The sequence below is a fragment of the Castanea sativa genome, chromosome 12 (assembly GCF_040712315.1).
Source record: "Castanea sativa cultivar Marrone di Chiusa Pesio chromosome 12, ASM4071231v1".
In the NCBI taxonomy this organism is placed as follows: domain Eukaryota; kingdom Viridiplantae; phylum Streptophyta; class Magnoliopsida; order Fagales; family Fagaceae; genus Castanea; species Castanea sativa.
The window spans coordinates 15,278,919-15,301,070 of NC_134024.1; the positions used below are offsets into that span (position 1 = coordinate 15,278,919).

Genomic DNA, 22,152 nt, shown 5'->3' on the forward strand with positions numbered 1-22,152 from the left:
GTTGTGGATGTAACACCTCTCTTTCTTTAATTAATGACTATTTTTTAAGAATAGGAAGGATATATATTGATTATTATTTTTTGGTTATTGAGTTTGACTCATTATTTTAGTGTATGTGTTTTAAGTGGTGCTCTCCCTTCCTCCTATTATTTTAGTCTGTTATTTTTCTTCCATTTATGCTTTACTCTCTATTTTTTTTTGTATTTGTTTAGAGTGACATATCAACAATTTGGTTAGATTGCATAGCAAGCACATTGGATGAATTCGGGTGAGCGAAGTGGTAGTCAATCTATCAAGTAGTCGTTAAAAAACATTTTTTTTGTAAATATCCTACCACATGAAATTTAATTTGTTTCGTGCCTTTCATTGCACATTTGTTGATTTTGTAACGCAAATTTGCTAAAACAAGAATGATACTGGAGAAGTTATCTTTAAAGATTAAATTTAAAAATTATGGTGAAAATTGCTTCTAAATAGTAGAGACTAATTTTTAGGGGTAAAAACCTACACCCTTAAATATATCTTATATTTAATAGTTTAAAATGTTACATCATTTTAAATTTTAATGTACATACATTTTGAAAATTGGTAAAATTTAATCGGATTCAAAATAACTTACCAAAAGACAAAAAGACTCCTAACAAACCATGCCTTTTGAATTTGCACAAAGTTTGAGTTCTTCAACGTTAGTTTCATATTTTTTTACATTTTCAAGCCAAAAAAAAAACATGGCAGCACTATTTTACATTTAAAATTTACATGTAAAATTTGAAAAAAAAAAAAAAAAACAAACAAACGTTGGTTTCATGTTTTGGTATTTTAATAATATACCAGCACTGTTTTACATTTAAAAAAAAAAAACATGTCTTAGGTATTTTTATTCCTAAAATTTTGCCTATTATTTAGATATTATTTAGAAGCAACTTTTTCTATAATTTTATAATGTTATCTTCAAAGAAAAGAGGAAGAAAAAAAAAACACGTTTTATAGAATTTACGAGGTATTTTTTATTCATTAAACTTTTGGGCTTGGGTTCAAAAAATTAATACTTGCACAAAAAAAAATTACATCTTTTGATATTAAACTTAAAGAATTGGTAGACTCCTCAAATGGTATTTATTTATACTAGCCTATGTGCACGCCCTCACGCGCGTGCTCAGAAGCTCTTCTATTTTTTGATTAAGGGTTAATTTAGAGAATTTATTATAATTTGGAATCACTATATTTTCCAATTACAAAAAACACCTAGGGGCGTGATGAAAGAATTATTTCACCACAAATGCTTAACGCTCATCACATCCCTAAGTTTGTGGTAAAATAATTTTTTCATCACGGTCTTAGGTTTTTTTTTTTTTGTAATTGAAAAATGTAGTAATCCCAAATTATAATAAATTCTCTAAATTAATAATCAAAATATAGAAGAGCTTCTGAGCACGCGCGTGAGCGCGTGCACAGAGGCTAGTATTATTTAAAAGGTGTAAAAATGTGTTTAAACATACTTTTCAAATGCCCGTAACTATTATTAGGTACACACACCTCATTGTCTACTCGAACACGTTTTAAGGCGGTTGGAGCCTTTAAATTCTTTATATGGACGGTCGCCTTGCTGTTACCCACGTGGCTGTTTTGTCGGTCCCACAACCTTTTTTGAAATCAAAATCACTTGGACACAAGCATAGGTTCTTTTCGATTTCCCAACGGAATTTTCGTGAACCCTCTTTCTCTCTCCTCGAAAAACAAAACGCAAACTCAACAACAACAACAACTACTACTACAACAAAAACATAGTACAACAATTCTTAACAACGGTTTTTTTTTTTTGGTTTTGGTTTTGTTAGGTTTGGTTCACCTTCCTAGAGTTTCGGGTTTTTTTTTGGTGTTTTCCTTTACTCAAAGAAAATCTAATATATACACGTATATAAAATTTTGTTTTCTGTGGAGTCGAAGCAAAGCGCGGCAATGCCGTACAAGTTTTAACTCGACCACGTTTTTATCGATCTGTTTTGTTCTTCTTTTATAAGACCTTAATTTGTGGCTCTTCAACATTCTCATCGATTCCAAAATCGTTCGGAATTACACACAAAGCCATATCACAGATTTGTGCGGGTACTCTTCGTTTCTTTTTTATTTTTAATATATATATATATATATATGTATATGTATGTATGTATATGGATTTATGTATGTATGTGTTTTTATCTAGCTAGTTGTTTCAATGTTGCTTTGGTTTGTTTTATGATTTTATGCTTTAATTCTTCATGATTCTGCACTTTACTTATAGCAGTGATTAAGTTTCTAATATGAAATTCCAGCCAATTTATTTATTTATTATAGGTGTGAACGCGATTTAATCATGACTGAGAAGAATAATAATAATAATTGATGCTCATTGATGTTTTTACTCTATGTGATTTTTATGAAGGGAAAGATATGCTCAATCTTTAATTAAATAAAATTTGAAATGAGTGAAAGCTTGCAAGCTCGCTGAAGGCCGGCGTAGAGGCTTTTAATGAAGTGGGTTTAGAAATGCTTAGAGACATGTTTTAAATCCAGTTAAGAGTTTTTCTAGGACATTTTGTATTGATGAGTGTTCTAGTGTTTCTTCGGGTTTAAGCAGTTGAAAACAACTGGGATTATTTGAGTTTTCACTTGGTTTTTTTTTTTTTAACACATTTGAACACCAAATTTTTGGTAGTTTAGCACTTTCATCTTTTATAAGCACTGCGGGTATATGAGCAAAGGGAAAAGGCAATGCATGTTTGAAAAGAGAGCACTGTATTATTGTATTTGAGAAACAAGTTTTTATTCATCAATCAATGCAGTAAACTCAAGAACAATAAGCAGCATGCAAACACCAATGGAAAAACAAACAAAACAATAGCACTAGAAACATGCCAGGACAAACTCATAGCAGAGTCCCTACCTCACAAGACCTTTGCAAACTCTAATCAAACTAAGAAAGGAAAATACAAAATTACAGCAAACTTAAGAAACAACAAGCAGCATGCAGGCTGCAAACACCAAACAAAGGTGAATGAAATTAAGCAACAGCACTACAAACAGCAAGGATAGACACATAAACTGAGTATCTAAAGAGCTACAAACTCTAACCAATCTAAGGCAATAGACTCTTATCAAAATACAACTACTTACTCTTCTTACAATTACAGCTCTTATCAGATCATCCAGTATGGAAACAGGAAAAGTGTTAGCCATATCTGTGCTATATCTCAAAACGACTAGTCAAAAAATTTACAATTGAAGCTCTTTGTAGATGTTAATAAAACCCAAGTCTACCTAGTAAATGACCGATGTGGGACTCATTACACACCTATATGGCATACACTTAGAGTTAGACAATATCCAAATCAGATATAGGGTGGCACAAACTCCCCCACTTAAATCCCTAGCATCCTCATTAGGGCTCAATTTGTGGAGTAGTGTGTCCACACGGGATTAGAGGGCTGGGTTTGATACCATGTTAAATTACTGATTGTCTCAAAAGCTTAAGTTATTAGGATATGGTAACTTTAATCATTTAACCATGTACACTTAGAGTTAGACAATATCCAAATCAGAAATAGGCTGTCTATTGCAGGTAGACAACCTATTTCTAAAAAACCAACCAATTAAAGAAAGTCTTCTTAAGCATTGCAATAGAATAACCATTTTAGACTCCACCTATTAATCGTAGGCAACCCCTTCCAAATTGCATTCCATATCTCAGGACAAGCATAGTTGCTAGATTTAGAAGGAAGCCAAAATGCCTTATCCTTTTCACCAAGCTGAATCAAGGAGAGTTTTCTTTGAATAGAAATCTAATCTTTAGACCTTGTAGTCCTCTAACACCCAATCTTTTCCTCGAAGGACACTAGACTGATGCACTGTTAGCTGAATAAGTTTTGAGAAAAATTTTATAGAAAAATAAAAGGTTGTACACAGTGCACAGTAATCCCAGTTATATGGGTTTGAGAGAGCCAAAGAGGTAACTGTTTGGCAGCCTTACCCCCAATCTTGTTTTGGAGAGGCTGATTTCAGACTCAAACCCTTGACATGCTGATTTGGGTGAAAGGCACTTGCCTTCATGCCAATGTCTGATATCTTTTCCATAGCAAGCACAAAAAAAAAAAAAGGGAGAAAGGGTCTCCTTGCCTTAAATTCTGGTATGACCTTAAAGAACCAACTAAGCTCCCATTGAGAGAAACCAAACCTGGGAGCAATTATACACTCCTTAACCCAAGCCACATATTTCACAGGAATGCCAAAAATTTTTAGACAAAGCTAGATAAAGTCTCAGTCAAGGGAATTATAGGATTTCATTAGATCTACCTTAATAGCACACCTAGCTTGGCTTTTTTTCCTTTGATAATTCTTAACAATTTCATGAGCTAATTACTTGCATATCCATGGTATATCTCATTTAGTTTCAAGTTGTTCAGTACATGTTAGGGAATTATACAATGTACACCTGGTAGGGAAGTTCACATATGATATTAGACTTATTCAGCAGTTAGGTGAGTTGGAGACACTGTTGGTGCTATTGTGTTTGAGTTGATTGCCTTGTTCTTGTGTTTTTTCCTATTTTATTCTTGGAACTAGTACAACATAAATATTTACCTGTTCTATCCTGCTAGCACACTTAATCTCAATGTGGTGCACCAAGTATGTGAACATGTTCCTGTTTAAATATTTTATATAGTTTTTAACTGTACCATTTGTAGAAATTTTCAATAAATGCTCTTTCTAGCAAACAACCACACACACACACACACAAAATTTATAGGTGGCAGGGAATGCGAAGTATCCAACTTGGCTATCTTTGCAGAGGATCTCCGTGGGTGGCATTTATTTGTCTTCTCTCACATTTACCTTTACATAATTAACTTGTTCTTATTCTCAGATTTTTACTGGAAAAGGGAAATTCTTGGTCTAACACCAAGAAATTAAGATTTTTCTCTCTCTCTTTTTTTTTTTCCCATGTAGTAGTGAAGATGCATACTGCAAATGGTAACACTATTGCTTGTATAAAATTAAATCCTCTGCTTTGGTATGCCCTTGCTTGTGTTTTAGGTCAAACTGATGTTAATATTATTTCTTTTCCATATGCTTCAACATTATTATATGCATTTTCAGTGAGAAACTTATTTGAATTCAATACACATACCATGATACACTTACCTGCAGAGTTTTATTAAGCAGGAAAGAAAAGAAGACTACATCTAAATTTTGCACACAAAAACCTGAATCAGGTAAAGCCACTTCTCCATGCAATATTGGTCTTTGAAGACAATCAAATGCTTTCAGCTCATGGAACTAATCTAGGCGTCCTTTTTCTTTGTTCTTGGGTGATGAGATGTGCGAAGGTTGCTGACATAGCATAAGGAGATGAATGTTTCTGCTCTTCTTACCTCTGTAGGAATTAATACAGGTTTGTGTGCGGTCCTTCTATTGCTATATTCCATATTAAGAAAACAACCAAGCAATGTAAATGTGTACTTTGGACGGAGGCTTGCTTCAAAGCACTTGGCACACAATGATCCTTTTTGCCTTGAGAGGTTTGTTCCTTCCCCTAGTTGGATAGTGAAAGCATGGAAAACAAGTGAAGAAGAAATATTGGGTATTGGTGGCATGGATGCCGTGGTTTTTCTCAGGATAGTTGTTTTCAGGTGATTGCTTACTACCCAAAACTTGTAGTTAGTGAAGGGTGATAGTTTGTGCTCAATATATTGTTGGAAAATAATGTAATATAGATTATATTTGTGTTTGTTGATAGATGGCTTGAAAAGATAATTGTTGTTGTCTTGGTCTATGGCATTATTATTATTATTATGTCCCTTTTATAATAAAACTTTCTGTTTGAGGTCACTTCTTATATTTTCTGTGAACATATTACCATCTTATTGATTGATTTTATACTTCCCTATGGTATGAATAATTTTACAAGATCAAATCCAAACAATTGAATGGTGAATATAGCCACTGGGTAATTATTAGTGCTTCAAATCGGAGTTGCTTACTTCCCTTAGAATTGCCCCTTTAGTTGCTTTTTATATCTTTGTTGTTTTTTGTTGTTGTTTCTTGTGTTCACCATCACGAACACCTTGGATTTGCTGTTTTCACTTTTTCTTCATGATTAATACGATTCTTATTACTTATCAAGAAAAAAAAATAGTGCTTTACGAATGGTAATGTAACCAAGCTTTAGTTGGATTTAGTTTTTTGGTAATTATATGTTTGTTAGACATTGTGTTATTATGGCACCTGGTTTGAACAAAAACTCTGACACAATTAATTTATATTGTATGATGTGGTTATACAATTGTATGATTTATATGTATGATTATGGCACCTGGTTTGAACAAAAACTCTGGCACAATTGTATGATTTATATGTTTGTTAGACATTCTCTTCTTACTTATCAAAAAAAAAGTTGTGGTTATAGAACAATTTTCCTCTTATAATGGCTCTTAATAGCTTGTTTGCTAGAAGTTCATTATTTGTTTTCAAATTTATTGAGCTATGGTTCAAATCCCCTCACCCCAAACTGTTGAATTACCAAAAACCATTAATTTGATTTCCAACTCTCTATTAGTTCTTCTTGATTTGCTTGTAACTGTTTGAGGTGCTTTATGTTCATTGTCATGAACAGTCCTTTTCATCTTCAGTAAACTTCTATTACTTATATATATATATAAAAGGTTCAGGTTCTTATGGGTGCTCTTTAAATTTTCTTTGCAGTATTCGAGTCTTTTCTATTGCTTTTGTCATTTGCTTTCTTCTAGTGCTTCCGGTGAATTATTATGGGAACGGAGAAATTCATCACAAGCAAATCTCTTCAGAGCAAATGGAAGTATTTACCATTGAGAATGTTAAGGAAGGTTCAAGGTGGTACGTGCTATATATTGTTGATGATTAGACCATTATTAAAGCAAAGAGGTATATGTGTTAGGCTATGTTTGCTTCAAGGGAATGGGAGAGAAGGGTAGAGAAATAATTCATTTTCATTTGTTTGGTTAGAAGGAAAGAGGGAAGAGAAAGGAAATGTGGAGATAAATACTTTCTATTAGCCCCACCAATTTTTTATTTTTTACTTTCCCTCCAAATCCATAAAATTACTCTTGTATCCTTGAAAATTTTTGATTTTTTTTTAAAATTACTTTTATATCCTCACAATTCATTATTAATTTATAATTCATAAGGATAAAATAGTAAAATATTATTTTGTTATTATTTTTTTACTATGTCTCTCTCATTTCTCTTTCCCCTACATCCAAGCACATGAAATATTTCTTTCTCCTCTCTTTTTACTTTCCCTCTCCTTATTATTTTCTCTTCTCTTCCCTTCCCTCAAACCAAACATAGCCTTAATTTTTATTCTAGAGTGTTATGATGCTAACCTATGAGGCACGTAAACAATGCTTGAAAAGGAACATTTTGACATGCTGTGTCTTATTTATAATTGGTTTGGCTTGGAGTATACTTGAGCTTGTCTCTTTTCTATGGACATTTGTCTCTCTTCTTGAATTGAAGAGATTGTGGGAGAAAATAATTCATAGTACTTTAGAGTGGAGCTCAAGACCTTGTTATTTTATTGCTAATTTGCATTTATCAGCAGTCACATACTTAACCACCTTTGTTTTTGAAGTAGACTCAATTGTTATTTTTTTGGTGTGCATGTCAGGCTTTGGACTCATTGTCTCGCATTATACATTATAACCTGCTCAGCTTGCATTCTTCTTTACTTTGTAAGTATGTAAATTTATCTTCATTTTCTACTGTTGTGTAGCTTTTCATCTTTTGTTCAAAGGTTTTTCTAGAAAATTTCTTTTAATTATTCTTATGATAATTTTTGTATACAATTATAGGAGTACAAGAGCATTTCCCAGATGAGACTAGCACATATTACTGGATCTCCAACAAATCCAAGTCATTTTACAGTTCTTGTCCGTGCCATCCCCTGGTCGTCAAAGGAATCTTACAGTGATTCTGTGAAAAGATTTTTCACAAATTATCATGCATCAAACTACTTGTCACACCAAATGGTGTATCGGTCTGGTAGAGTTCAGAAACTGATGGTGCGCTTCTTAAATTAGCAATTTATTGTTTATATTCAGCAACACTTTTCAAAATTTAAAATCTTTTACATGTCTGTGAGTCAATATCCTCATGGCTTATCAAGTCATCACTTTCTATTTTACACGCTGACACTTGTATATCACATACATACTTGAGTTTAGACCATTATGTGGTTTAGTGTGTGCTTGCGCACGCGTGTGTGTATATATATATATACTGGTTTCTTACATGCTAACACCTGTATGTCACAAGCTTGAATTTTGATGTGGTCCAGAATTTTCCCTTCATACTCTGTTTTAGAAATTTCAGAAATATTATGATTCATAATCTCATATTTACCTGATTAGCATTGTGATTGGGACTCTGAATTTCGTTTGTACCAAATCCCAAATGATTAGCATATGATACGTTGTGATTGAAGTGAATGGTAATTCCACATTCCTACTACTTGAATTTATTAATCATTTTATTTTATTCTGGATTATACTATGAAAAGCCGTCTGTTGCAAAAAACTAATTGCATTGCTTGTTCTTCATTGCAAAAAACTAACTGCCTTTGACTTCCCTCATTTCACATTTTTTAACCGACTTCTTCACGAAATCGCTTAATTCTATTTTCATCTTCTCATCTTACCTGGCCTCGGTCTTGGCTTTTTTATTTTAGGCACTTTCAATGAGGACTAGCTGACTGTGCAGCATTTTCTTTCACGTTCTTTATAAAGTTTCACATTCACTATGGCTATTGGCACAATGATCATTCTTCTATTTTGTTAAATTTACACTGAGAGCAGTCCTTGATCTGTATATTAGCTGAGTTTATTTAGTGTTGTTATTAAGTTTCGACAATAATTAGATGATGATTGTGATGACTGACTGCATTCTGGTTTGACTTCCAATTTTGATGGATAAGTCCTAGATTTTTATGGGGTGTTTGGGAGAGGAGTTTGAGTTATGTTGTTTAAGTGTTTTTGATATATGTGTGGGTGAAAAAGTGTGTGAAAAAGTGTGTGATGTTGTTTAAAATGTAAAAATGTGAGTTAGAACTCACTCACCAAACAGGGCCTTAGTGGCTACACAGCTATGGAATGGTTATATTGGGGGCTATATTTGAATTTCTCACATTGATATTTGAAGTTGGGGCTTTGTTGTGTTGTTTCTTCTTGTTGGGTGGGTTGAGCGAGTGCTGTGAAATAAAATTTTCTGAGTTTGCATGCCTTTATTTTTCCTACTAAGATATGTTTTATATTGCAGACTGATGCAGAGAAGATGTACATGGTTATTAAGGCTGCTTCTATTGAACAGAACTGCAAGCCAAGTTTAATGCAACATGGTCTTTGTGGACAGCCTGCAGATTCTTTTAGCATCCTTCCTAGCGAGGATGGTAGTGTTAGTGGGAAATCTGTTGTTAATATGGAATTGGGTAAAAGCACAAAGGTAACGTATTTTGGCATGTATTGATTTAAATAGTTCTGATTTCGGGGTTACTAATTATTTATGTGAATATAACAGGGTAAATCATGTTTGGCTTCTGCTTTCTTTTGCATGTGTGGGTGTGTTTTTTTGGCATGAATTGATTTAAATAGTTCTGATTTCAGGGTTACTAATTATTTATGTGAATATAACAGGGTAAATCATGTTTGGCTTCTGCTCTCTTTTGCATGTGTGTGTTTTTTTTTTTTTTTTTGCAGGGGGGTGGGGGGGGATACGATCTCAAGTTTTGCAACATAAGCTGCTGTAGTTGCTTGCTTAGCTTTTTCTAGGAGTGCAAGTAATTTTGGTGAAGTTTTGCAGTTTATTTGCAATCTGTGATTTTTTATAAGGGAAATTCTTCATTATAAAATATGTGAAAAAGGGGCTTCCAGGGGCTTTGTTTTCTGTAAAAATTTGAGTAATATATGTATGTTTTTATTTAAGAAAAGAATTCAGTATGAATGAGTAGCTACTTATCCCTCTAGACATTAGTAGCTTTTCTTAGTTGTGTGCGGCAAGGGTTAGATGGAAAGGGATATTTCTGGTGGAAAATTACCTTTATAGATATTTGAGGTAAATTTTGAATGCTTCAGATTGAAGGTCTTCTTTCTTGGAAACAAATCTGGTTTTTTCTTGTGTAAAATACCCTTTTTAGCATGGACTGCTACACCCTAAAGAATTTTGACCATTGACAATTTGGGGAGTTGATCTTATGTTCTTTTGGTGCCTATGGATGGAGTGGAATAGCTTGAATTTTGAGGGGGTTTCTTGTTATCTCCTTGAACTCTAAGCTTTAATGTGTATGGCTGATATGGCTGATTGAATGATTCTACCTATTCTTTTATATGTTGCTTTCGGATATATTGATCTGCTACAATATTAATGTTTAGTTTTAATTGTTTTCTCTTTTCTAATATGCTTAGTGGTACCTGGGTTGTGACTTTTGATCCTGTGGAATTTTTAATGAATTTATTTATTGAGAAGAGGTTCAAAGTAAGATAGGTTTATGTTCAATTTTCGTAACTGGTCAAGGGGTGTTATCAGCTGTAAGTGGGAGGGTTTGATTCTTTAAAGCGATCACTTCAATTAAAAAAAATGCTTTAGGGTAGGATCCTCTCTCTCTCTCTCCAAAAAAAAAAAAAAAAAGAACTTGCTTTTTGCGAGACACTGTGCTTATGGCCTTTTATGGTCTTTTTCAGTCATTTTTTACGTGTTTATGGTGCAAGTTTCTATTGTCTAAGATTAAAAATTGCTTGCTGTGGGTGCATTTTTGGGCGTGGGAGAATGATAGACTGGTGTAGATGGCAGTGTGATTTACTTATTCTAGGTTTGACATGTAGCTTATGGTTTGTACTTTTTATATCTGTGACTCTCCGCAGAAGGTTTTTATGGCAGCTCCATTTGCCTTTTCAATTAGATGCAATTTAGTCACTAATTTATTTGAAAATATGGTCTAGCATATACTTAATTTAAGTAGTTGTCTAAGCATACACTATTTTCTAAATAGAGGATATTGGGCTATATTATTATCATCTAATCCTTTTGGTTTCTTAATTATTATCTTTCTTTTTTCGAAATTTACTACATAGCCTAAATTATTTTGGTCTTCTGTACAGGAGAGTGCAGCTGCTTTTGTTTTTTTCAAGACTCGCTATGCTGCTGTTGTTGCTGCACAGGTTCTTCAATCTTCACATCCCATGTTATGGGTAACAAACTTGGCTCCAGAGCCACATGATGTGTATTGGTCAAATCTTTGTATACCATACAAACAACTTTGGATCCGTAAGATAGGAACACTTGTGGCTGCTATTGCCTTCATGTTTGTGTTTCTTATTCCTGTAACATTTGTTCAAGGTTTGACTCAACTAGATCAGCTACAACAAACATTTCCATTCTTGAGAGGACTTCTGAAGAAGTACGTAAATATTGTGATGATTCATTAAAAATTAGAAAAGAAAAGAAGAAGTAAATATTGTGATGATAGAGCTGTGTTGTGTCTATTATTTTTATAATTTTGTTAGGTTAGTTTTGCATGACTCACTTGTTGGTGTTGCATTGTTAAGTGTCAAAGAACACATTTGCTTCATAAATTGCATATGTGATATTCCGAGGATTTAAAAAAAAAGAAGAAGAAGAAATTTTGGACAAGTCAGGGCATTCTAATATGTTGGAAGAATACACTAGAATATAGATTCTTGATAAAATATTCAGGTGTTTATCTGAATTAGAGAGTTTGCTATTTCTAGTGCATCATTATGAGATAACCTAGTTTGAGAATATAAAAAGCAACTATGATTTATTTTGAGTTGGAATTTAAAGTGGTAGCTATGAAAGGCAATCTAACATCAAAAATATTTTCTTGTGTGTAAATCTACATGTTATTCCTAATGGATGGTCTAATCCCTCATGGGGTTCACATATGAATGTGATATATATAAATTCTTTTGTCAAAATTGTATCGATGTTAGGTAAAGTTATTAACCATGGATATCCTTTACTTAGTAGTGCCATGATTAACTTTGTTCTTGAATTTTTAATTTTAAATAGTTTTCTAGCTTAATATCGTTTATAGAAGCAATGTATAAGAAAATGTACACTGTGAATTCTGAATGACTGGTCAGATTATATATTTCCCCCTCCAATAAACACACAACATAAGTTGCATCGTACATGATGTGGTTGTAATAATTGGATGACCTATCCTTTTATCTTTATTTTTTTATTTGTTTTTTTTTTTCTCCCTTCGTCACATTGATTTACACATTTATGCCATGGAGACTTACACATGGTGCTTGTGCAATGTGGCTCAACATAAAGTGGTACATGCTGTATGATGTGTTTCCATCATGTGAAGCACGATAAGTACTTTAAATTAGTAATATATTTTACTCTTAAGTTAAACTTTGTTACTAAAGTTTCAAGAAGTTTAAAAAAATTATTCCAATTAAATCCTATCACCATAAGTTTCCAACAATTGAATAGAAGTTTTGTTATATATTTTAAATTATTTTAATCATAGTTTTATTTTAATAATAAAGGTTCTTACATGTGCTTGCACTATGTCAACATGTCACATGTCATATGATGTGCTTTAGTTTAGAGTGATTTTGATTAAATTTAAAAGTTCTTGCATGGGCATAGTGCTAATTTGCATGTAAATTTACTATGTGCCTTGATGCAGGAAGTATATGAGCCAGCTGGTAACAGGTTACCTTCCAAGTGTAGTTTTGATTTTAGCTCTGTATATTGTACCACCAATCATGATGCTATTTTCAGCAATAGAGGGGTCTATTTCCCGCAGTGGGAGGAAAAAGAGTGCATGCTGCAAAGTCTTGTACTTCACAATTTGGAACGTCTTTTTTGTTAATGTTTTTACTGGCTCTGTTATCAGCCAATTTAATGTCTTTTCTAGTGTGAAAGACATACCTACACAACTTGCCAAAGCGGTTCCTAGACAGGTTTATTCTTTGATTCTCAAATAAGTTTGTGATTTTACTTTATTTGACTATGCTACTCTATGCAGACTATTCCATGTAATTTTGCGGGAGTGTTGACCATTATTAATTTCTAAGTATTGATTGTACTAAGGCTATACAACGAAGGGTTTTATTTGTGAAAATAATTCCTCATGATGGATGTTTCACATTTAAATCCTTTCTTCAATTATGAGATTCTCATGGAAAGAAAGATTTTCCAGCCTTTTTCAAAAAAAAAAAAGAAAAAACTTTTTAGGCAAATATAGAAGTTTCGACATCAACTTTTCATCATGATTGTGGTATTCAAATTTTTGCAGGTTACCTTCTTCACGACTTATGTTTTATCATCTGGTTGGGCAAGTTTGGCTTGTGAAGTGATGCAAATCTTTGCCCTTTTCTGCAACTTGTGTAAAAGATTCGTACTTAGAAACAAGGATGATTCATCCAGTGGCACCTTGTCTTTCCCATACCATACAGAAGTCCCACGACTCCTCTTGTTTGGATTCCTTGGCTTTACATGTTCCATCTTGGCACCCTTAATAGTGCCCTTCTTGTGGGTCTACTTTGTACTTGCTTATTTTGTCTATCGAAATCAGGTGAGTGCTCCCATCATTCATTTGTCCCTGTTTTTGCCTTTAGAGATATTAGTTGCACTTTCTAATTGTTAATGTGTCTTCAGCATGAGTAATTTTTTGCCAAGTTCTGTAATTAGTGATTTGATTGTGTTTTGTCCATGATTCAGAGCTTGTTCTTCCATTTCCATTGTAGTTATTGAATATGTTTGAATAAGGTATTCAATAGATTGTGTTCTTCCATTTTACATCATAGATACAGAATGTGTTCAAATAGTGCATTCAGTTGAGTTGTATACTAATGGTGTTTCTTTTCGTTATCTAACCTCCAACCAGATTTTGGTATCAACTTCCTTTCTCTCTTCTAGTACCTGATCTTAGTTCTCTCTGACTTAGTCATAGGTTTATTGCTAGAAACTAAATGTTCTTAGCATCCCTCAATCTTAGTACATTTTGAAATTATTAAAGGGCCAAAATGATGGTTCCAAAAGAAGCACCTTGATGCAGGGAAGCCTAGAGAATTTTTTGATTGGGGGCTGCCATCACAATGGAAGGGTGGTGAGTTGAATCTTAGGTGATAGGAAATTGATTCGATACGATTGCAGTGGCTGATTTAAATTTAAAATTTTTTTTAACTTTCAGAGAACTATTTGTAGACAATAATAGCCCACTGATAAATTAAGATAATGAAAAAGAGAAGAGTGCACATTCTAGAAACAAGAAAAGAGATAGAAGAGACCTTATGGGAAAGTGCCTATTAAGTTCTTAAGTTTTCATTGTGTCTGGGTTGTTTGACCACAATAATCATATGTAAGGATTTTTATAGACTTAGTAAAGAAAGCTGATGTGATGCTTGCACCTCGCAAAATGAAAACTACCTAATAACGCTATTAACTCAAGGACCAAGAAAGCACACACTTTGGATGGCTGGAGAAACTTTTTGCCTTGCACAATTTGATTTCATGGGCATTGCAAGCATCCCCATAAATAAAAACTGTAGACTTCTAAAATTTAATACACATAAAAGTCCTACTAAGCTCCTTTTTGATGGCTGCACTATAAGTAGAAGAAGCTCCTTCTATATATATATAAATCTTGAAAAAATCCATCTGGGATGTACCATCAGTACTTAGCTTGTGGCTTATAGTCATTCCTTTTTCTAATACATCAAGTTTCAGCTTTATTTTTAACAAGTGATGATGCTGCTAATAGATTTTGTGGCAAGGAAGGGATTGATAATGTGATTGGATTGTTGAGATTGTTAAGTTGAATTAGAGTTTTGCTGGTACCATCTATATGGTTGTATATTTTTTCTTTTGGAGTTATTTATTGTACCAGGAAACATATTTGGATACACAACTTTGGTACTGTAGGTTGGTAAAGTAGTTGTAGTTATTAGTCTTCTGCATCTGTACTCTTATTTTAGTGTGTTGTTACCTAGTTCTAGAGAATCTAATTCCCAGACTCAAGCTCGTGACTCTTGGACAGAGTGCACTTGTCATGGAACCAGGTTCTGAGGTCTTTAGCATCTTCATATAGGAAAGATACATGAGGGAGATGGAGACCGGTTGTAGAGATCCAAGTCTGGATGATATCTTAGTGGCCCAAATTAGAAATTGATTGGCTGCTAATATACCATTGTATCTATTCTTTATGTTGGCATTTTGAAACTAGGTTGTATTTGACATTATGCGTATTAGGAATAAGCTCAAAATTTTAAAATTAGAAATTGTTTGGCTACTAATATACTGTTGCATCTATTCTTCATGTCAGTATATGAGATGGGCTAAATTTAGAGAATCTACTTTCTTACAGCATCCACTAGTATCAAGGTCAAATGTACTCAAATTTTTCACTTCATTTTGTTCCTAGAATTCTTTTTTTTTTCCCCCTCTTTTTTTGGGAAGATTAGTACAGAGAGGCATTTTGTTAACAGATTGCTGATGCACTTAATAATGAGTTCAATGCTTTAGCAGTTTTAAAACAAATATAGGTAAGATGTCCTAGCTTGGGCATCTAATTTCCAATTATGTAATATTAAGTGAGCATATATAGTTTTGTGTTATCTGTGAAATGATTTGCTTACCATCTTTGAAGCTGTGCTCATTTTTCTATTTGAAGTATAATTAAGGAAAATCATAATTTAACTTCAAAGGTAGATTGGGATGTTTAGAACTTCCATTTTCCTCCAAATTTTCCTAGAAAGTGACAAGTATCAAAATTTATAGGGTGGGAATAACTGTTTCATGAGTAGCTAAGTTGAATTAGGAAGCACATTTAGATCTCATGCTAGAACTTTTGAGGGATGTAAATGCTCTATTCTTGAGATTAAGTCTTTCTTCTTTTATTTTTTGCTCAAGTGGAGTTCAGCTTTACAAACTTATTCATGTTCTTCTCTCCCTGATTTGATTGATAGTTGTAATTTGGGATCTTGATTGTATTGCACCCATAGTACATTTCCTATGTACTTGGGCCTGTTTTGATTTATAATAAAATTTTATTACTAATCCAAAAAAAAAAAATCTCATGCCTCCATATTGTTTTAGGTTAACTAATTCACTGAAAAGTGAAAACTTTTGGGAATGTGAAGAGGAGAATAAATTGCGTGTGCGCAAACAGAAGATTTTGCTGTGTGCCCTAAATATAGAAATTGAAAAAGTTTGAATGTTGGCTCTAATTGGAGCATTCCAAGTTAGGCTAATGAGAAAGATTCCCCTGCATCGTGGTCCATGGATAGAAGCTGTTAAGAAAAAAGCCTATGCATTTAATTATATTGTTTTTGGATAATGTATGCATGTGCTTTTGTCCATATGTGAACAATAGGACCTGAAGTGTTATGCGCCTATTTTTCATAATCGATCCTAGTAAGAGCGCGCAATGTTGATTTTATGATACTCTATTAGGCAATGGATTTGGAGTTCCTGTAGGACGTATATAACCAATGTCATAAATTGTTAAGACTGGCTATAATAGTATGCGTCTGAGTATTCCATTTCGTTTTAGGTCTATGTTCCAACCATAAAGTATAGTGTTCCATATTTTATTTTTGGTTGTAGTAAAAAATGGCATGTTAATTAAGGAGGTGACAAAATAGGATAAAACAACAAAGAATGCATGTGTCTGACCCTTATGAGTTTGTCAAGGATCCATAGCCAACCTTAAAATTTTGGGATTAAGGCTTTGTTGTTATTATTATTATTCTTTTTTTTACTAGAATTTAATATATTTGCTTTCATTTGAAATTTTGTGATTTGTTCTCTCTCTCTCTCTCTCTATTAAGAAAATCATTTACATGCTTCAAATGTATTTTTCAGATACTCAATGTATATGTTTCAAAATATGAAACTGGGGGACAGTTTTGGCCCATTGTTCACAACACAACAATCTTTTCATTGACACTATCACAAATAATCGCTCTTGGGGTTTTTGGAATTAAACGATCACCAGTGGCTTCAGGCTTCACATTTCCATTGATTATCTGCACTCTTCTATTCAACGAGTATTGTAGGCAGCGATTTCTCCCAATATTTAAGACCAATGCTGCAGAGGTAGCAATTTAAACTGGACCCCCCCCCCCCCCCTCTCTCTCTCTCTCAAAACTTGATGATTGGATGTTTTTACAGATTCTTATTGAGATGGATCGGAAAGATGAGCAGAGTGGAAAAATGGAAGAGATTCATCGACAGTTGCGTGCAGCTTATTACCAGTTCACAGTAGCTTCTCATGAAACAGTAGCTTCTCATGAATTGTGTAAATTTGAATGCTTGAGTCATGGGGCCAAAAAAAGCAGCCCAGATCCAAAAAATGTGAAGCCAGGTTTGATTCACTCAACACTTAGGATACTCCCATTACCTGGAATCAAAGCATCGATTGATTGGTTGTATTTTCTTTTCTCTTTTCAGGTAATGAACCAAGACAACAAAATGGGTCACAAACTGTTCATTGCGATGTAGAAGAAAACAGAATGAAGTAAATTGAGCTCATGCATCTGTACATAATTTGTTTGTTATACATGCACATTTCATTCATCACAAACAAGTGCAACAAAATTATGCTTTTGAAAGGCCTTGTACAGATTACAAAAATATTAGTGCTGGGACATTTGACAGCAAAATACATAGCTTGACCAGCATACAGATCAGTTTTTTGTTTTCCTCATTTTTGGCTCAAAAATGTTTCCTGTGATCCCAAATTTTCTGTATGGGCAAGGAAATGATGGGGAAAACAACTTTTCTATGATGTCATCATGTAGTTTTATAGTTGTGTTCAAATAAAATGAAAAAAAGAAAAGAAAAAAGTTTTACACTGGACCGTGCCTTTAGACAATTAGTGTTGGTGCATGCTGCACTAAGCTTTGTACTTTTTGTAGATATTCTTTATTCATTGAACTTTTTATGTGCAATTATGCTGCACTCATTTTACTTATCGGCATCCTTCATATTTTATATCTATGTGCTTCTCAATTTGTTCATTGAGGTCTGTTCATCTAAAATGTATGACATGGAGTATGATTTGTACTGACATAATCAAAGACTCCTAGTACCTTCACCACATATCACTACGTTAATCAGCTCACATCAATGTGGACCACATTACTCGGCTGAAGCTGATTGAATATAATGCAATTGGTTTTATAAAAATATTTATGGCACTTGGATTTTGATTCAGGGTGACCTCATTTCCTTTGTCATGGCCTTTCTCACTCTCTCAATGACCTTACCTTAAAACATTTAACTTCAGAAATGCTTTCATTTGCTTTGCTACATTTTATTCCAGACACAAAAAAATTGGACTAAAAAGAATACTGTTTTGACCTCACTCACCATTTGAAATTTTGGTGGAGGGTTTTGGATAAAACACTATCAAGATAAAAGCATTAAAACTTTTATTTGTGTAGATTGTATTCTAATTCTTCAGTGAGATTTTACATGTGAGATCCTAGCAAGATTATCTATTTCAAGAGGTGATCTGTATTGTGTAGTGTTCAGGATTACCTCGTTCTACCAAGAACGCATTGCTTTTCTCCATACATATTACCCAGTTGCATGATATGCAGAATTGATTATAGCTTTGGCAGGTGTGCCAATGGATTGGACATGACAATCTCATGGTCCAATTGTTTGCTAAATCACTGACTAGCTTGGCCGAATCTATATAATATTTAAATTTAATGCAACACCATGTGTTCCATAGAATGGTGGTGTACATTTTTTTTTTTTTTAATATTCTCTTTCTCCGTTTGTTTCAGCGATGATGTTTTTTAGAAAGTTAGTCATTGTAAGGACACAATTTGCACCCACACCCAAACGTGTGTAGGGCTAGGCTCAAATAGCCTTATACAATGAAATTTGTAGAGCGTGGGCTTGAAACCTAAATTTATGGATATTGGATAACAAGTATGGTGGGCTAGATTGCCAATACATGCATAATGAAATGGTTTTATGACAAAAACTCTCCTCGGACGCTGGTTGAGGATGTCTTGTATTACTTTTTCTCCTTTCCACAATAAATTACAGTTGAAGGTAATGGATACAGTATTTTTCTCTTTCTTTTTTCAAATCCCCCTCCTTGAATGCCATTCTTTTTCTTTTATATCATCTTCCTTCCTTCTACCATCCTCCACATATAACCAGATCACCAATCTAGATACTTGTCCCATCCACTATCTTCTTGAAGCCCTCAAACAACAGCTATAACACTGCCCACCACTGTTTAGAGGTCATTTCTCCATTAATGCGGCCAGAGAGGTAGGTGCAGAGTCTTTAATGCGGTGGTAGCAACTTTTTCTAAGATATTCTTTTTTCACTACTTCTTGTGCTTATGTGGGACATATCCTCACTCATTAGACCTTTTAGAAATCCCTTACGTACACCAGGATGTATGGCACGACCTTTATCTCATGGAGCCAAGGAGATCTCTCTCCTCGGACCATTTCCACCAATTTCTCTCGCAACAATTTGCTTGTGGGCCTTTATATCCAGTATAGTCATTATCACTAAGACCTCCTTGGACGAGTTAATATCCTCGGATTAAGCCCAAGGCCCACAAACACACTCTGACTCTTTTGCCCCCCAAAATAGCCCCTCAAAAATTCATTTTTTCCTCCCATCCGAGGGGAAAAATGAAGTTTTGATTCAACACCACTACTCTTGCACGCTCACAGAACCGCCACACGTGAGAATGCCATCTCACTTCATTTGTAACTGCTCCTGACACCTTGAGATTCATAACGCCCCCATTAAATGCTTCAAGCAACACCCTGTCTGCCACGTCCAACGGTAGGACGCGTATCCAGCGGTCTGGATTCTTCTCAAAAATTTGAGCGGGATAACTCCCAATTAATGCTGCTTCCTTTATGTCAAAACACCTAGGAAATCACGACTCAAACCATTACTCCAGAAAATCCATCACATCTTACAACTTCCTCCTTTTCACTTTTCTCCAGAAGATCGCGAAGAATCATCCACTCATTTCTCGTAAGTTTTCATTCTCCTAAAATCTTTTTCTCCCCGGCTGTATTCCTCGGCCATTAACTGTACCCCTTCCCTTTCTAAAACTCAATTTTTCTTCCAACCAAATGGGTAGATTTAAGTGTCTAGTAGATACTGACGTCGGTATGGAGGGTTTCCGGGCCAAATACCACATCTCTCCAGATGTGGGTTTGAGATACTGCTCCCCAGAGGCCATAGCTGATGATAGGAAAGAAGGGGAAGTTGTCATTCCCATCATCGCCTTTTTAGAGGGTAGAATGACACTTCCCATGAAAAAACGTAACTAGTGAATACCTCCGTAACCATAGATTATGCCCAGATCAATGTACGCCTAATATGTTTAGAATCCTAGGTTGTGTAGACGCCCTCAACGAGCAAATGAGTTTAAACCTCACATGGCACGATGTCGTCCATATGTATGAATGTCATCAACTTAAAAATGTAGGTTATTATCTCAAATCCAGGTCTAGCATTGTTAGACTCATATCATGTCTTCCCAAATCTAACAAAGGAATGAAGGACGACTACTTAATCGCCTCTAGGAGATGGTTTGACGGCCCTTATTGTCCGGTCAAAGAGGGAAAACCAGGTGTGATTCCTTAGGACTTAGGTTCCCTAGTTTTGGGTCTAGTTCCCCTAACTTCATCACCTAGATTCAGATTTGCATTCCATCGTTCTTTCCATTTAACGTTTGTTATTGATCTCACCATATTTGATTTCTTGGATGTTTTTCTTTGCAGATAAGCAACACGTATCGCCCCACTTGAGTTTAATCAACGTTGCGGACCTCAATAGAGTTCTGAGATCCGAGATATTCGTGAGTGAGGACCTGCAAGTGAGGGCTGCCCATCTCATCTTGGGATATGAACCACTGTCGAACATCGTCCAAGACATTGGTAACACGATCATTACGGGTGACCGGAGACGTAGACGGACAGACGTCTCGAAACCAAATTTTCTTACTCCTCACGACTTACCAGACGACCCCTCTGTCATCCTGTACGTGCGCCCGATAAAAAGCGATCCCTATTTTAGCACAACCTAAAGCAAAAACCATCCGAGAAGAACTCGTGTCTTCTCGTCTATCCCTTGAAGAAGAAATAGACTAGTTCCGACTCAAGGAAGCAGAAAAACCATCAAAAGACCACGTTGTCAACATCTCGGACGAAGAAGAGGAATCTGTATGTACCGATAAGAGCGACGAGGAAGAAGAAGAAATATCTCGAAAACAAGGGTTAGGTTTGAGGGGCCTGCTTACCCAAAGGGGCTAACAATCCACCGCGAAAAATGCCTCGGTGTCCCAACTTCCTACCAATCTCCCTCCTCCACCTCTTCCTCCAGGCCCTTTTCTCCCCGATCCTAACCCCAAGAAGAAAAGAGCAATTGAGGTTGAAGAAAAGGTATTGGCCCAAAAGAAGAAACAAAAACAACAAAAAACAGGAAAGGGCCAGACTCGAGCCTCCTCCATGGAGAGTAGAGGTAGCCATGATTTGGTCGAGGTGTGCCGTACCCCAGCACATTGGTCACCACCGCTAGAGTTGGACGGAACTCCTATCCTAGAACACTCTTCCATAAGGGAATTCCAAAAAGGGCATGCTTACCACTTAGCTGAAACCCTGGAAAAGCCCCTTCTCCTACCAAGGGATATGGAGGCCTTGGAGAACATGAAACAGCCTCAACTTTTCCTTTCCCTAAAAAGGGATTTGGCTCTGGTATGTACCATTCAACTAGTTCTGCTTTGCTTTTTGACTTTTCTTTTCGTATAAACTGTTTTATATATATATACTTTTCTATTACTCTTATCAAAATGCATTTGTTCGTCATTGCTTCTCAGGCTATCCAGGAGGTTTTCGTGGCTGAAAAGCGGGTACAAGATGCTCGGACCAAGACTAATGCCGAGATCAGGGGTTAAGGTAGAAACTGAAAAAGCCCTGGGATAGGCTGAGCATGAAAAGAAGAAACTTGCTGATAAGCTGGTGGAAGAGGAGCAACTAAGGAAAAGCGTTGAGGCTGGTTTTAACATGGCCGAGGCACAAGCTAAGGAGCAACGCAAGCAGCTTCGAAGCA

General features: G+C 34.9%; 1 protein-coding gene across 5 annotated transcripts; it reads left to right on the top strand.

Moving 5' to 3' along the window:
• Positions 1–1,691: 1,691 nt before the first annotated feature.
• On the top strand, positions 1,692–17,899 carry LOC142619990 (hyperosmolality-gated Ca2+ permeable channel 2.1-like). Of its 5 annotated transcripts, none has more exons than XM_075793417.1 (13): positions 1,692–2,106; positions 5,185–5,249; positions 5,354–5,666; positions 6,739–6,888; positions 7,682–7,745; positions 7,866–8,075; positions 9,328–9,510; positions 11,163–11,461; positions 12,728–13,004; positions 13,340–13,618; positions 16,909–17,142; positions 17,218–17,410; positions 17,497–17,899. In XM_075793417.1, exons 3-13 carry the CDS (start codon positions 5,386–5,388, stop codon positions 17,565–17,567), a joined length of 2,241 nt encoding a protein of 746 aa, XP_075649532.1. In that variant the 5' UTR covers positions 1,692–2,106; positions 5,185–5,249; positions 5,354–5,385; the 3' UTR covers positions 17,568–17,899. The 5 variants fall into 5 exon arrangements, with proteins under 5 accessions (XP_075649532.1, XP_075649530.1, XP_075649533.1 ...); XM_075793415.1 differs by having other exon boundaries at positions 5,364–5,666; XM_075793418.1 differs by having other exon boundaries at positions 5,200–5,249.
• The last annotated feature ends 4,253 nt before the right edge of the window (positions 17,900–22,152 follow it).

Excerpts from the sequence above, each read along its gene's own strand:
- LOC142619990 (XM_075793417.1), top strand. The coding sequence starts at position 5,386 with ATGAATGTTTCTGCTCTTCTTACCTCTGTAGGAATTAATACAGGTTTG. Across the intron at positions 6,889-7,681 it reads GTTAAGGAAGGTTCAAGGTG|GCTTTGGACTCATTGTCTCG; the intron begins GTACGTGCTATA and ends TGTGCATGTCAG. Across the intron at positions 11,462-12,727 it reads TTGAGAGGACTTCTGAAGAA|GAAGTATATGAGCCAGCTGG; the intron begins GTACGTAAATAT and ends GCCTTGATGCAG.